Source organism: Malania oleifera, chromosome 3, assembly GCF_029873635.1.
Source record: "Malania oleifera isolate guangnan ecotype guangnan chromosome 3, ASM2987363v1, whole genome shotgun sequence".
Classification (NCBI taxonomy): Eukaryota; Viridiplantae; Streptophyta; class Magnoliopsida; order Santalales; family Ximeniaceae; genus Malania; species Malania oleifera.
The window spans coordinates 98,731,330-98,747,769 of NC_080419.1; the positions used below are offsets into that span (position 1 = coordinate 98,731,330).

Here is a 16,440-nt window from a genome sequence, read left to right on the forward strand (position 1 = left end):
AAGCTGAAAAGAAATTATTCCAAAAATTTCAGACATTTGTGTAAAAAATTTTAAAATCATTCAAAGACCATAACAGATTTATTTCAAGATTAAACTTCTACAAGCCTTGGAATATTGCATCTCATCAAATGATTGAATGGGAAATTTACTGCTGGAATTTCATCTTGTTTTGAAATTTTCATCTGAAATTTGCTAGAAATTTTTAGAACTTGCAGAAAAAATGCAAGAGAATAGGCCACACTGTGCATGCTTTCTCCCTGAGTTTTGAAACACTCTCATTCTATGCAGGCAAGAGGACACATCTGACTAGCTCATGAGGAAGAGGGGTGCAAAGATAAATTTAAAAGACAAAAATAAAACAAAAATATAGGTAGTTCATAAAGATTTAGATGTGACTATTGTTACCAACAACACAACTAGATATGCATATCATATCTGGTTATGGTCAATAGAAATACTTTTGCACACCAGCTTACTCAATAGCGTCAGGACTCCACCAATATATCCAGCAATATCAGGATAACAAACATATACATGCATAATTACATGTACCTCTAGTGTATCCTAAGGATCTTTCCTATGGTTTTTCTTGTTCCTACATGTGAATTCAAGAAATACTTCTAGAAAAAATAAAAGCCCAATCTTATTGGTTTTACAGCACAAGAAGACTGATATCAGAAGCTAATCCCATATATGTGCATAAACAGCCACAGACATACACAAACATTTTTCAACATATAGGGGAAATAGTTATGTAGTATGCATATCCTAAAGTGGCTGCTTTCAGGGAGTGAATGTTCGAAACAAGCTCATTTAATTCATATCATTCTAATGGATTCCTTGTGATTATGACATACAGATGCATAATAACCAACAGACAACTGTTGTTTTTTCAATTTCATATGCTATCAGCTTGCCCAATCTTATTGTAAAGATGTTTGGCATGGAAGGAATCAAATTTGAAGATCTTTACTTTTCACTCTGCTCTTTTTGATCTCAAGAACAATTTTCATTGGATTTGAATTAAGGTTTTGAGGATTTTCTTCCTAAAATCTGTGAGGAAATATTCATCTGTTGGTATGATTTTGTGGTGTATGCTTCTGACAGGAACTTGGCGCAAGACTGAGGGGAATCCTATTGCTGAAGTGCCAGCTTGATGATGTGCCATCCCAAACTGAGCTCATCCAGTAAGTCTCTCCTGGTGGCTTCTCCACACTCTGCTAATCAAAATTTTCGTCCATGGTTTCAAGGATTTGAGCTTTCTTATGTTAATTTACAACTTATGTGAATTAATTTTTTTTTTATTTAATAGAAAAAATAAAGTGTTGGCTCTAGAGTTGAGTCTAGAGGGGGAGGGGGTGAATAGACTCTTTTGCATATTTTCGCTTTTCTCCACAAAATATGAAAGCTTGGCAAGATACAAATGATTATATCACAATATAATGTAAATCATGCACAAGATGTAAATTAAAGAGTAGGGAAGAAAAGTTCAACAGACAATATTAATGTGGTTCAGCCCCTTGCCTACGTCTACACCTTGAGACACACTCAAGGATTCTCAATCCACTATCATGATCTCCACAATATTAACATGGTTCAGCCCCTTGTCTACGTCTACGCCTTGAGACACACTCTAGGATTCTCAATTTGCTATCACGATCTCCTTCAAGGACGGAGAAGCCTTTACACCACAAGGGAACAAATCTCGTTACACTCACTCAGAGCCTTTCCAAGGGAACAAATCCCTTAATGCTCATCCAGAGCCTTCACACGGGAACAAATTCCTATTGCTCACACAGAGCCTATACACGGGAACAAATCTCTTTTGCTCACACAGAGACTTTATAAGGGAACAAATCCATAAACACTTGGTTCACAAAGAACCCTTACAAGATGAAGACGATTTACAAACAAATCTCCTTGAATGAGCTGATATCTAATACAATGAAAACCTCACACTAATCTCTCAAAGTAATGAATCACAACAAAGATTAGAGAGCAAGAGAGACAGTGAGCATTTGAGATGATGAACTAAATGCAAAGTGCTTGTGAATGACTTTCAAAAGATGTTAATCACTAATTGTTTAAACAAGTCTTTGGCCTTGTATTTATAGGCCTTTTGGAATACTACCCATTTTATGGCCGTTGGGCTTAGAAAATAATATAATACTTTGAAAACAAGCCGTTTATAGCCGTTGGGTTTGGAATGCCAACACAAACCGTCGACGGATTCCCCAAACCGTCAACGGTTTCCCCTCAAATCGTCGATGGATTCCCCGAGCCATAGACATTTTTTTTGTCTTTGAAAACCATGAGTATTAAACTTATGACTTAGTGATATCCTATATACTCTATGTACTAGTATGCATATGCAATTGCTCAACTCTTGCTCAATAAACATGCGTGAAACAAAACTACAAGAGTTAAAGCAAATACTACCTCAAACACTCCCCATTACATTTGATTCTACATTATCCTTATTGGATGTGCTTGAGTTCTTCCGAGTGAGTGTCCACTTTGATCTTTCCTACTTGAATGTCCACTCGATCTTTGCATTGAGAGTGTTCACTTGATCTTTGCACTAAAACCCATATCTGTGTGATTTTGCCACTTATACCTGTCACAACTTAGTATGCAAAGATTAGTTTAACTTAGAACCACTAATGGGTTAAATCATTAGAACATGACAATTAGGATTATGTAGCCACTAAGGCTAACGATCTCCCCCTTTTTGATGATGGCAAACCATTGGTGTTCTTACAGGATATAATTTTAAGCTCCCCCTTAATTTATGCATTTTGTTGAATAAGATGAAATTTTGCCCCCCTTTACTATATGCATATAAGACATAATTAAATCATTCAATGAGATACTTCATATCCATTGGAGTTGTAACACTCAATAATACACTAACCTACAACACCAACCTACTTCTCCCCCTTTGATCATCATCAAAAAGAGAGGAACTATAATTTTAGCTTAAAAAGTTCCAAAATGAGTTAAGGGTTGGATGGTACGTAGTACTCATGTTGTCATGATTAATTTCCCTAAGATTCAAATTTATGCAAGAAATATGCTGACTATGTATATTCATAAGTTTTACCATCATATGTTCATATGACTAAGGAAGACTCTCTTGTCTATAAGAGGTGGATTTCTTGGGCATGCTCCTAAGATTTTATTCAAAAGTAGATGACTTAGGTTTTTCATCTTAGAAATACTAGTTTCGCAAATGGTTTTTATTTTCACCCACAAAATCTATTCATAAAGAACAAACTTGAGTATAGAGCTTGTGAGTTCGTGGATGCTACTTCATCCCATAAACTATAGCCAATACTTTCATTCATGAGAGTGACCAATCTTTGAGGATATATAAAATTAAAAGATCATATTGGTTTTAACATTTTAACTCATCATATTAGCTTGATTCTCTAAAGTCCCCAGCATAGTAATCAAGCTATTATTATGCGTAAATTGGGTTTTTACACCTTGAGCGCTATTGTGGCAAGTGTTTCTAATTTTGCACTAAATAAATTCACTTAGTCATCACTTATCCCTTTTTTCCTAAGTATGGTTAAATCTACCTAATTCCTATCAATTAACTAATCCTAGGTTCTAAGGAAGCAATAGTTCTAAAAAATAGGTAATTCGTTTTGGTACCCATTCTTCTTTAGGTCCTAAAGGGTTTGTTTTCTTGACTTCCCATTCTAGCTTCCTTTCTTTACCTCTAGCACCTCTAAAGGGGCAAGAGTAACGAATATAACCTTTTTATTTCGCAATACAAACAAGTTTTGTTTGCATGTGAGGTTTATTTGATGAGGCATTAGTATAACCAAAAGAATTATAAGAGAGATTATAACTTAAACCCTTTTTGTAAAATCTATTTCTTTGGGTTCCCAAGGGCTTATTCAAGTTTTCTTTCTAACCATAATCATCAATCTTCTTTTTCAATTGTGAATTTTCTTTTAAACAATTTATAATTTTATTTTTCAAATCTTCCGCATTTGTAATAAGCTCCTCATTTTGTCTCTTAAAAGAACTATTTTCTTCTTTCAAAGATGGAACAGAGACAAGGTTCCTATTGTTTGCATTTTGACAATTTTTTTTCCAAATTTTTGTTCCTTCTTTTGATCACAACTAATTCTTCGAATAACTTAGTACATGTGATCTCTAATTCATCATAGGTAAGTTCATCGTCATCGGAACTTACCTCCTCTTCTTTGTTAGCCATGAAGCAAAAATGTGCTTCTTCCTCTATTTCATCATCAATGGAAAGTCCATCGATTTCATCCCAAGTAGTGGCATTCGTGGCATTATAATCTTCTTGTTGAAATTTCCCTTTTTTTTTGTTCAAGGGACAATTCATCATTATATGCCCAGCCTTCTTGCAGTCATGGTCTTAAATTTCCACGAAATTGTTGAAATTTTCGTTGAAATTTTCGATTTCAGTCACCCTCAAAATCGAAATAGCAGTCGATTTTCGTCTCGCATAATTTCTGTCGAAATCTCAATGAATCATTCGAAATTTATCGAAATCTCGAAATTTTAGCGAAACTTGTCGAAATTTTAACCATACGATGAAATTTCGTTAGAATTCAAATGAGAAATTTAGGAGTGAAGTGAAATTTCTATCTTAATTTATTTTATCGAAACAAAAGATTATTACAAGTGCTTTTGAAATTGTATAAAAAATAAACTTACAATGACATTTTATTTAACCATTCGTGTCTATATTATCATTATTTGTACAATAAATAATATTTAAATGATTTATGAATTTCATTTGTATTAACTAAATATATTCAATGTACATTATCTTACAAATATGTTTGATACACATACTATTTTACAATTTTTCCACTTCATACAAAACATAGATGTATTTAATTTGTAATATATTAGTCCTAAAACTTATATTATTATGTTTGTTAACCATTTCTAAAGTTTAACAAAGATTCCATGCTTTATTACAAATTTCCATTATTTTTTCAAATTGAAATCGAAATCAACATCGAAATTGAAATTTCATCGAAATTTCCGTACTTTTGGAGCTTCGAAATTTGAGTCGAAATCGAAATTTAAGACCTTGCTTGCAATTATAGCACCTAATGCTATCATTTTTGCTTGCTTCCTCTCTTCCAATTTGCTTACCAAACTATCTTCTCTTTACTAGGAATTTCTTAAATTTTCTTGTGAGTGATGCTATATCATCCTCACTATCTTCATCTTCTTCTAGCATTTCTTTTTAATTTGAACTAGATGATTTTAATGCCATATCTATATCCTTCTTAGACTTCTTAGGATCCAAAGTCGCGTTTTTCTTAATTTCATAGGTCATAAGTGACCCAATTAACTCATCAAGTGAGACTTTGGTTAGATCCTTTGCTTCTTCAATGGCAGTTGATTTCGCATGCCATGACTTGGGTAAGGATCAGAGAACTTTTTGTACATTATCCTCCATAGAATAAGTTCTACCAAGTGCTTTTAATCCATTTATGATGTGTGTGAACATGGATGTGATTGTTTCTCCTTCATCCATTTTAAACATTTCATACTCATTTACTAGCATGTAAATTTCAAACTTCTTAACTTGGGACGTTCCTTCATACATAATTTCGAGCTTATCTCATATTTCTTTTGCGGTTTGACATCCGCAAATATGATTATATTCATCATATCTTAAAGCATAGTACAGAAAATTTTTGGTTTTAAAGTTAAGTTGCACTAACCTCTTTTCGATTATTGAGAGCTCCATTCTTGATTTTGGTATGTCTTCGTCTTTGTCATTGTTCTTGGTGAAGACAAAATCTCCATTTGAGATAACCTCCCACATATCTAGATCGTGTGACTGAATGAAGATGGTTATTCTATTCTTACATGATGGGTAGTTGGTGCCATTGAACCTTGGTGGTCTGTCCACGGATTTTCCTTGGGAAGAAGTGTTCACTATATACTCCATTGATCTTTTTGCGCTCTAGAAGTTACTTCGATAATATAAGCGCCTTGCTTTGATACCAATTGTTGGCCCTAGAGTTGAGTCTGGAGGGGGGGTGAATAGACTCTTTTACGTATTTTCGCTTTTCTCTACAAAATATGAAATCTTGGCAAGATACAAATGATTATACCACAATATAATGTAAATCATGCACAAGATGTAAATTAAAAGTAGGGAAAAAAAGCTCAACAAACAATATTAATGTGGTTCAGCCCCTTGCCTACGCACGCCTTGAGACACACTCAAGGATTCTCAATCTGCTATCACAATCTCCTTCAAGGACGGAGAAGCCTTTACACCACAAGGGAACAAATCCCTTTACACTCACTTAGAGCCTTTCCAAGGGGCAAATCCCTTAATGCTCACTCAGAGCCTTCACACGGGAACAAATCCCTTTTGCTCACACAGAGCCTACACATGGGAACAAATCTCTTTTGCTCACACAAAAACTTTACAAGGGAACAAATCCCTTAACACTTGGTTCACAAAGAACCCTTACAAGATGAAGATGATTTACAAACAAAGCTCCCTGAATGAGTTGATATCTAATACAATGAAAACCTCACACTAATCTCTCAAAGTAATGAATTACAACAAAGATTAAAGAGCAAGAGAGATGGTGAGCATTTGAGATGATGAACTAAATGTAAAGTGCTTGTAAATGATATTCAAAAGATGTTAATCACTAAGATCAATTGTTTAAATAAGTCTTTGGCCTTGTATTTATAGGCCTTTTGGAGTACTAGCCGCTTTATGGTCATTGGGCTTAGAAAATAATATAATACTTTGAAAACTAGCCGTTTATAGCCGTTGGGTTTGGAATCGCGACGCAAACCATCGGCAGATTCCCCCAATCGTTGATAGTTTCCCCTCAAACCGTGGACGGTTTCATCCAGGCCAATTTCCATTTAATTCTCTTCTTGAAACCGTCGATGCACCTGGGCCAAACCGTCGACGATTTGCCCTGTTTCTTCATGAACTTGATTTTTAGGTGCATAAATGAAGTTTTAACCCAACCGGGACCAAGTCTATAAAAGATTACAACACTAAGATCATTTAAAACTTGTCCCACATTAAAATACATTTGAGTATAGGATATTTTTATGAAACTCTTTGTTTTGTCTTTGAAAACCATGAGTATTAGACTTATGACTTAGTGATATCCTATATAATCTATGTATTAGTATGCATATGCAATTGCTCAACTCTTGCTCAATAAACATGCGTGAAACAGAACTACATGAGTTACAACAAATACTATCTCAAACACTCCTCATTACATTTGATTCTACATTAGCTTTATTGGATGTGCTTGAGTTCTTCCGAGTGAGTGTCATCTTTCCTGTTTGAATGTCCACTCGATCTTTGCATTGAGAGTGTTCCCTTGATCTTTGCACTAAAACCCGTATCTGTGTGATTTTGCCACTTATACCTATCATAGCTTAGTATGCAAAGATTAGTTTAACTTAGAACCACTAATGGGTGAGATCATCAAAACACGACAATTAGGATTATGTAGCCACTAAGGCTAATAGAAAGATTTTATTAGAAAAGGAGGAATGTACAAACGGAAGGATAAAAAATCCTCATACAATAAATAAAAAAAAATGCTAAAAAAAATGAAAACACAATCAAGATATAAGGCCTTCTAGCCTTACTAGACATCTGGAAAACACATACCTTAAAACACCCCATTGCAGAAGCCCATAAAGACCCCATACATATATCTAGTCCCAAAGCAAAGATACATTCAACCCCTTCCCAGTAATAATATGCACATTCTGGTCCAACCATAACCCCTACAAAACAGTTAACTCCATACAACTCCACAACCAATTACCATCCTTACTCATCCCAAAACCTCTAAAAAGAAAAGCCAAAGATCCTCCCAAAACCTCTAGCAAAAACTCTAATACGTGAATGAATGTATCAATTTGGAATCCATTTTAGAAGAGGATAGCGAGAAGTTGGAAAGCCCTTTTATAGGGGAATAACCAAAGAGGTACTAGGGCTTATAGCTTGTGTTAGGGGGACAAGCTCTTGGTCCAGATAGGATGCCCATGGCTTTTTTCATACATATATGCTTTCAACTATTTTTAGGAGAGGTAGATTTGGAAAAAGTTTATACTCTACATTCGTTGTGGTTATCCGCAAGAAAGGAGAGGCAAAGGATATAATGGATTCCTGACCTTTAAGCCTAACAGGCAGTGCATACAAGTTTCTGGCAAAGATCTTTGCTCTTCAAGTCAAAGAAATGATTGGGAAACTTGTTCTAGAAGCACAAAATCCTTATCTCCATGGAAGGAAAATTTTGGATACAATACTGATCACAAATAAATTTGTGTGTTCCTAGATGGGAAAGTGATTTGCCTCCATCCTCCTTCGTTAATTTGATAGAGCAAGGAACCTGCCGGAATCATTCTCATTGAGTTGGATCATTAGGGTTTTCTCCCTATTCCTTTTCCTTTGAAGCCAAGATCAGGTTTTGTTGTTGGTCCAAAAGTCAATCCAAGAAGTGAGAAATAATTCCACCTCTCTCACCTTGAGGAAGAAGGAAACCCTTTTGGCCTTGGCAGTATTCACTGATCCTGAGCAAATCGACTGTCTTCGTCAAGAACCAAGTTGCAGATAGTCATTTTTTACACTATAAAACAAAGTCCAATTCAAATGTATGAAAAATTAAGGCAAAATAAAAGAGGAGGAAAAAACAGTTGAGGCAATCGACTAGCCACTCTGGGCGATCAACTGGCTTCCCTCCATTTCTAATGTTTATCAGCACGTATAGGCGGTCGACTGTCTCATTCAAGCAATCAATCAGCCTTGCCAATTTTCAAAATTTTGAGGTGTTTGCTTCTGATTGGCTGGATATTTTGGGCATGGCGCGTGCCTCTTTAATGCCTCTTGTCAACCTTCAACATTGGCAGTTGATAGTTGGTAGTTTTTTGTTTATTTGAATTTGAATTTTTGAATTTCAAATTGAAAAGATGTTTTCTCTCCCTTCCATTGGAGGTCTATAAAAGAACCTCTTTACATAGAGAATTGGGCACATCCAAGTGGGGGCAAGGATAATTTTTTGAGTGAGAAAGGGGCATTACAAAGGGTTTTGTTACTCAGAGGAAAAAATAAAAATAAAAATAGAGAGAGATTTCATTCTCCTTCCATCATTGTTGGAAGAATTTGGGGGTGTGATTAGAGAGAGGGGTCCTCACTTGATCTACAGTGTAATCATCTTTCACAAGGTCAATGTCTAACCCTTTTCCTTTTCAATTTCCATTCATATTCATGAATATTACCATGCATGATATATTTTTGTGTTTTTGTCATGATTTTTTTTGTGTTTTTAATGTCATTTCATGTAGTTGTTCATGTTTTAGAAATGTTAGGATGTTCATTTTTCAATCCCACAAGAGAAAGCATGCCAAAATTGTCGAAAATTTGCCTATATGGTGTTTTTACATTCCAGGCGGTTGACTAACCCATGCAAGGGGGTCAGCTGGCCCTCTGCTGCTCTCTGCAAGTGGTCAATTGCCAAATCCTGAGAGTGCATTTTTTGCACTTTTCTCTTTATTTTTATTTTTTTCAAGATTTTTCGAGTTTTTGAGTCTCTACACTAATAAGTATAGTTGATCAAGTTGTTTGCTATTTAGATGATATTTTTGTGGTTTTTTCTATTAAAAAACCCAAGTTCTTCATGTTCAAAGAAAATTTGCTCGAGTTTTTAAAAATGTGCTCAAATTTTCATGAAAGTTTTCCAAATTTCCTGGGAGTTATACATCCATGATGCAACTTTTGGATGTTCTCCAAGTTTTCAAATGAGATTTCAAGGCAGGTTTTTGTGGTTCTACCAAAAATCCACAAAGTTTTCAAGTTTTTACAATTAAAATTATTCTTTCAAAGCAATCACTCATGAAGTGGCTTGAGGGTGGAAATTCCTCCATTGGAGGATATGTAGGCTATCTACCTTGGTAGATTTAGCCACAACAACCAAAAAACTCTTTGTTTTCTTCATTCATGTTATTTTCTTTTTCTTGTTTGTTTTGTGATGATTGTTTGAGGATTTGCTAAGGCAAGAAGTAGTGGAATTCTCATTGGGCTTCTTCCTCTGCATGAATTCCATGAAAGCCTATCCAAATGGGGTAAGGGGTAAGAGCCTTGAACTTTTTTAAAAATGGAAGAAACCAAGATTAGCACAGGCCGGTCAACTGCTCTCTACAAGTGGTTGACCACCTAATGCTGCAAGTTCTATTTGGTGCTGTTTTTTGACCCTTTCCTAAAAAATCTTCATTTTTAAAGGGAATAGACACACCCATAGGATAAGTGTTGCAACCATTCTTGGAATGAGTGCTTTAGGGTGCTGGGACTTCCAAATCTCAAATTACAGAGATTCAAAGGCCTACCTTCCCTATGCACAACATTATTCCTGAACCAGAACTTTGAAAATTAAATGATTTTCTTTTATTTTACCTTTCTAAAAGCAAAATAAAATGGTGACTCTATTTTAATTGAAATAAGTAAGATAACCGAGGAAGGTTATGTTACTTTGGTTAATTGCAAGTCACCAAAATGTTGGCAACTTTAACGGGTCTTCTAAACCAGATGTCGACACAAGTCAAACAATTTTCTTTCCACAATCACAAACACTGATATTTGTGCATCACTTCGCATGAGAGGGGGCAATTGTGTGCGATCTTTTCTGTTTGTTGTTGCTGCTGTTGTGGCGATTATGGCCAACATTTGGACAGACCTCTGTTGTTGCCAAACTGCAATTTTCTCTATGTTCAGGACTGCTTTGCTAACTCCCACTCACAGTAACCCAATTCAAACCTTGCCTTGATCCAGCAAGCATCAAAGCATCCTGGACTTCAATGCAGTAGACTCAGAAACTCTGAATTTTGAGGATTTCAGGGGTAAAGAGTGACAACAATCAGTTCAAGGTCTGTGTTCTAAATGGGTTCTCTGAAAGGTTAAGATGGTGATTAAGGCCATTAGAGTCTCTTTTGATTGCTTTGAGGAAAAAGCTCTGAGCATATTTGAGGAGATTGAGATAAAAAGAAGAGAAAAGCAAACAAAACTGTAGGAGGAATGTTTACAGAAGGAAGGTGAGAGTCAGGAATTGAAACAGATGGAGTTTTCTGTTAAATATGATAGAAACGAGAGTTTTTCAGATCCTGAGGTGGCTGGCCACACTTAGACTTATGACTCCAAAACTCTTCATTTGGAATGTTTGGGGCCTCAAGGATAAAGTCAAATGGTCTTTTGTGCAGAGTCTTAGAAGAATGGGAAGGGGATGTGATATGTTTGCAGGAGACATAGTTAGATCCTATTGACAGGTATGTTACCAGCATCTGGGGGCAAAACAGCAACATTTGCATTCATCTGAGGTATGATGGCAGTTCAAGCGGCAGCGGTAGCTTTGGGGGGGGGGTGGGGCGGGGGGGTGGGTGGGGGCAGTTGTGTTGGATACTGGCCTTGTGGAAGTAAAATATTGTTGAACTGGTTGACCACACAACTGGAGTCTTCTGGGTGTCCTGCCTCTTCAAGAAGCTGGATGACTATTTCTCCCAGCTCTTTGCGTGTGTGCACAGAGTGCGTGAAGACCCTTCCAGAGATTTACCTTGGTGTGAGGCTCTATAAAGCTAAAACAAAATGGTATGTTCCGGGGGTTTTCAGGGGAGCTTTTGATATGGTGCTCTTTCGAGACGAAAGGTTTGGGGGGAACTTCAGAGAATGGATGTATGAAAGATTTCAGGGACTTCCTTCGCGTGAATGCTCTTATTGATTTCATGCATATTGGGGGCAATTTTACTTGGTCCAATTCAAGAGAGGCCCCCTTGGGAATTGACAGGTTTTTAACCTTGACAGGCTGGGAGTATTTTCCCGAGGTTACCCAAAGGCTCCTCTGGCCTACCTCTATCCACTTTCTGCTCTTGTTAGACACCAGAGAAATTAAGTGGGGACCAACTCCTTTTTTGCTTAAAAAACATGTGGCCTAAGGAAGAAGGTTTTGGGAAGCTCATCAAGGGGTGGTGCTGCACTTCCCACTTTGAAATCCTTGTGAATTTAGTTCTCTTGCCCAAGGTGAAGGAGATAAAAGACCCAAGGCCTTAATGAGGAAGGAAAAAAAAATGGAGGACTTCCTTGAGAAAAGAATTATCCAACATTATTTTTACGGAAGAAATTGCTTGGAGACAAAACTAGAGCCATATGGGTTAAGGAAGGGGACTGTAACACCAAACCCTTCCATCACACAGCCAATGTGCATAGGAGATGCAACACCTTGAAGAGTGTCATCATCAACGGAGAAACTTTTGATGAAGGCAGGGATATCAAAGAAGGCATTTGCAATTTCTATGAAACCATTTACTTTAAGCCTTCTACATGGAGACCTCAGGTTGAGGGGTAAAGCTTCAACAGAATCTGCATCTCCACTGCTAGGAGGCTGGAATGCCCTTTCTGTGACGAAGAAATTCTCTTAAAAATTGCAATGGTGATAAAACTCCAGGCCTGAGGGCTTCGCCATGGCTTTTTCTTCAAGCAAATTGGGATGTTCTCAAGGCTGATGTTATCAAGGTCTTTGATGAGCTCCATTCTACGGGCAGAATTGTGGACAGCATGAATTCCACATTTATTGTGTTGTCCCTAAGAAGACTGGGCCTTTAACATCAAAGATTTTTGGCCGATTAGCTTGGTTGGTGTTAAAGCTTCATATACATTGTTGCCCCACAACGTAATAGCGCAAGCTTTTAGGTAAAGTAGTAGTATAACATGGGAACAGAGATGGTCACCAGGAGATCCCAAGTTCTAGTATTGTTCCCTGCTTTTATTGCGTGGTGTTTAAAAAATTATTGTATTCCCTGTATTGGGTATTGTTTTCTATCGTTTTTTTATCTCTCCACATGCTATCAGGCTGCATGTGCGGGGGAGTGTCAAAGAACCTAATAGCTTAAGTTTTTAGGTAAAGTGGTAATCAAACAGTTGGCAGGGTTACAAGTTTCTTTCCAAGATTCTCTCAAATGGACTGAAAAAAACAATCCCGGAAGTCATTGGGCAGCACCTTTGTTGAAGGGAGGCAAATCATGGATGCTGCCCTTCTTGCATTGGATATTGTGTACTGTCACTCGAGCTGGAAGGGGTGACTTGTCTGCAAACTCGACATGGAAAAAGCTTTTGACCATGTTGCTTGGATTTCCTTCTGTGTGTCCTAAAAGGAAAAAAAAGGTTTCAGGAGCCTTTGGTGCAACTGGATTGAGCAGGACATCACCCCTCCATCCTTCTCTATTCTTGTATATGACTGCCCTTCTGAGTCCAAAAGATTATGGCAAGGTGATCCCTTTTCTCCCTTGCTCTTCATCACTGTCATGGAGGTTTCAGCCTCTTGTTGCAAAAAATGCCTCAAGTGCTGACAGATGAAGGAAGTGGGAGAAAGCTGGAAGTTTCTCACCTGAATGGGCCACAATAGGACTAGATGTAGAAGGCTGAGTTTGGAGCGGACAAGATTGTTACACTCTCGAGACACGGTAGATGATACTCAATACCATGGCCATCAGAACAACCCCCAATACCCCACAATCAGCACACACCAGTACCAGCAAGGAAGGCACAGCAAAAATAACGCACACCAGAGGAAATAAAAGGAACAAAAGAAAACGACTCAGCTACAGAGGGCATCATGGCTGGGCATAAACTAAAAGCCAGTGCATGCAATAATAGGAAACAAAGTCATTGAACACAAATCCGAAACGTGCCAGAAACTGATACAAGATTGCAAGTCACAGACAGAGTCAAAACATCATGCCACAACCAGCCAATGGAACATCAGAAGATAAATCAGGTTTAGAGGCAATAAATGCTGATGCCATATTACAAATTTGAAATAAAATTGAATATTCAATGAAGAAAATACAGCATTTGGGTTAGAGAAGGAAAATTCTACCTAAACATGGGAGAGGCTTGTGTGCTGGTGGGTGTTGAAACGGATGGACACAGCAGACTTGTTCTTGTTCAACGCGAGGAGGTGGGGGAGAAACAGGTCTGTGGTACCTCTTCCCCCCCCCTCCCCCCCCTTCACTCCACTGTGAATGAGTAAAACGAGATTTTGTTCAGTGAGCTGAGAGATGGGGGAAGGGGCATCTTGAAGATTGATGAGTTTTCCGGAGGGGTTTCTATGGAGGATGGTTGTCAGGAGGTACATATGGAGGATAGCACAGCTGTTCAAATCAGAATCAATATAGTGCTAGTTCCAGTAATGACAATGTGAGGATGGATGGGGTAAAAGTCCTCAGGTTGTCACAATTTCAGCAATATCACAAGTTTATACTCATCAGAGGCAGAAGAGTAGAGTTAGAAGGGATTACTCAATTGAGAAGCTTTCCAGGACAGATAGGAGGCCAGTGAAGTTCCTGAAAAGATGAATGATGGTAACTTTTACATTGAGTATTCGGATGGGTCGAAAACATATTTTAAAAAAAATTTAGTGAGGACATTCCTTCGGAAAAGAAGAAAGGGGTGATGTATCAGACGTGGAGTGCGATTTGGTTAGTGACTTTGATTGTGACGAAGGGGTAGTTGTAGACGAGGTTTGTGAACAACTTGGTTTTGGATTAGATTATTCTGATATTATGGATGTTCCTTCCTTGCATTCTTCATCTCCAGTGGGAGATTTAGAGGGAGTTATTGGTTTGAGGAATGTTGAAATAGAAAATGTAGAAGTCAAGATTGAGCAGAAATTATGAGTCCGGTATTTCACCTGCTTTTTTGTCTCTTTTTCAACATTTGTTGGATAAAAAAGGTATGCAGTTAGCTGATATAGAGGGAAAGGAAGTCTGCTTGGATGGAGCAAAATTAAGGCTAGGAAGGGGCAATGGGAATTGGCTATGTTGCTGGGCTCCATCAGTTACTACTGGAAAGGACTGAAAAGAGGTTTCCTTAGGTAGTGTTTTGTCTAGGTTTAGGTAGTGGTTTGGGTTGTCTTGACTCTTTGCTTTTATTTTTTCTATGAGGATTTCTTGTCCTCTCTTGTTTGCGTTCTCTTTCTCTCTTAATATATCTTCTTTTATTATCTGAAAAAAGCGTTAGAGAAGGAGAAAAGGACAGAAGGGAGACAGAGGTGAGAGGGAGAAGCAAAAGTTGGCAGTCCAGGAGCATTGCATACAGCTCCAGGTCTGCTCTCCTTTTATATTAGTAATAAAAAATGTGAAGGACAAAAATACCCCCATTTGCACCACCTAATTACTAAGGTTGTATATTTCATAACACTTCTACTGGAATTTACCTTGGTTGGGTTTTGCTCCTGGGTTGAACTTTAAAAGATGTGCAATTGATTTAAGCTGCTGACTGTTCTGTCTCCTTTCACGGTTGATGCTTACAATCAAACCAAATTATTAAGAATTCCTTTATCTTTCCCTTGTGAATGCTCGTGTATTCCGGATAATCAAGCTTCTTTCTCTAGTTTTCATTTATGTTGATTCAAGTCAGTGACCTAAAAGCTTAAGCTTTTAGTTGTGAGCTGACAATGTACATGAATCCATCGTACTCCACCACACATGTACGGCTGGTTTGCACGTGGATTGCTAAAGAGACCCCAAATAATGCTTGTTAATTCGTTGTGCAATAGAAGGTAAAACAGTTGATAAAAATTGAACCCTGCATCTTTTGAAAACCACCCCTATGATAAGCCCCCTATTATAATGAAAGCTTGTGCTGTAAAAATTAGTTCTAACTATGTATATCTAGCCTTCACCTAAAAGCTTATGCCTCAACTCATTAGCTTTGATACCTAAAGGCTTAAGCCATTGCATGGGAGACCAACAATATATCAAGCCTTAACAGTTGATATTAGTCCTTGTCTTGTTGTCTGTTAATTTTGTTGATATATTTTAATTAAAGGAAGATAATCTAGTCTGAGAGCGGAAGCTGTAAGTGAGCATGAAAGTACTTGTAGGGTTTTACTGTTTTATCAGAATAGATGGAACAGGTGTTTCATTTCTTTAGCTTTGCCATGTGTCAAGATAGGTGGTTTCAGGATTATTTAGAAATATCACTCGATGGATTAATAAATCCCTATCTATATTAAATCATCTCTTTGGCGGACAATCACCTCCAGTAATGATCCTTTTTGTAGCTTCCGAATGTCATGGCAGAAAGTTTTTCTGTTGTTTAACATGCTTTGTTTGGTTCCTTTCTTAAGGTGCCATTTTTCTTGTGCATAATTTTGAATACTAACATGAAAGGAAATGATTCTGAGATTATCTGATCATAGAATTGTAAATATTGGCCTCGCAAATTTGGGTACAAGATTTCATGCTTGCTTCAGAATTTTGTATCTCATTTGGCTCTGGCTCTGTCTCTCTCTCTCTCTCTCTCTCTCTCTCTCCCCCTGTTGCGTGTACAGATATGAACGCCGGTTTTCAGAACTGTATGTTCATATTCAGGTAATGAAAGGTCGA

The 16,440-nt window shown here is 37.3% G+C and overlaps 1 protein-coding gene across 1 annotated transcript in view; it reads left to right on the forward strand.

Moving 5' to 3' along the window:
* The window catches only part of LOC131151898 (uncharacterized), a 40,644-nt gene that overhangs the window by 18,180 nt on the left and 6,024 nt on the right, over nt 1–16,440 (forward strand). Inside the window, exons 6-7 of the mRNA XM_058103370.1 lie at nt 1,108–1,187; nt 16,386–16,425. Of these exons, the coding sequence (XP_057959353.1) occupies nt 1,108–1,187; nt 16,386–16,425 (120 nt within the window). The remainder of the gene's footprint in view (nt 1–1,107; nt 1,188–16,385; nt 16,426–16,440) is intronic.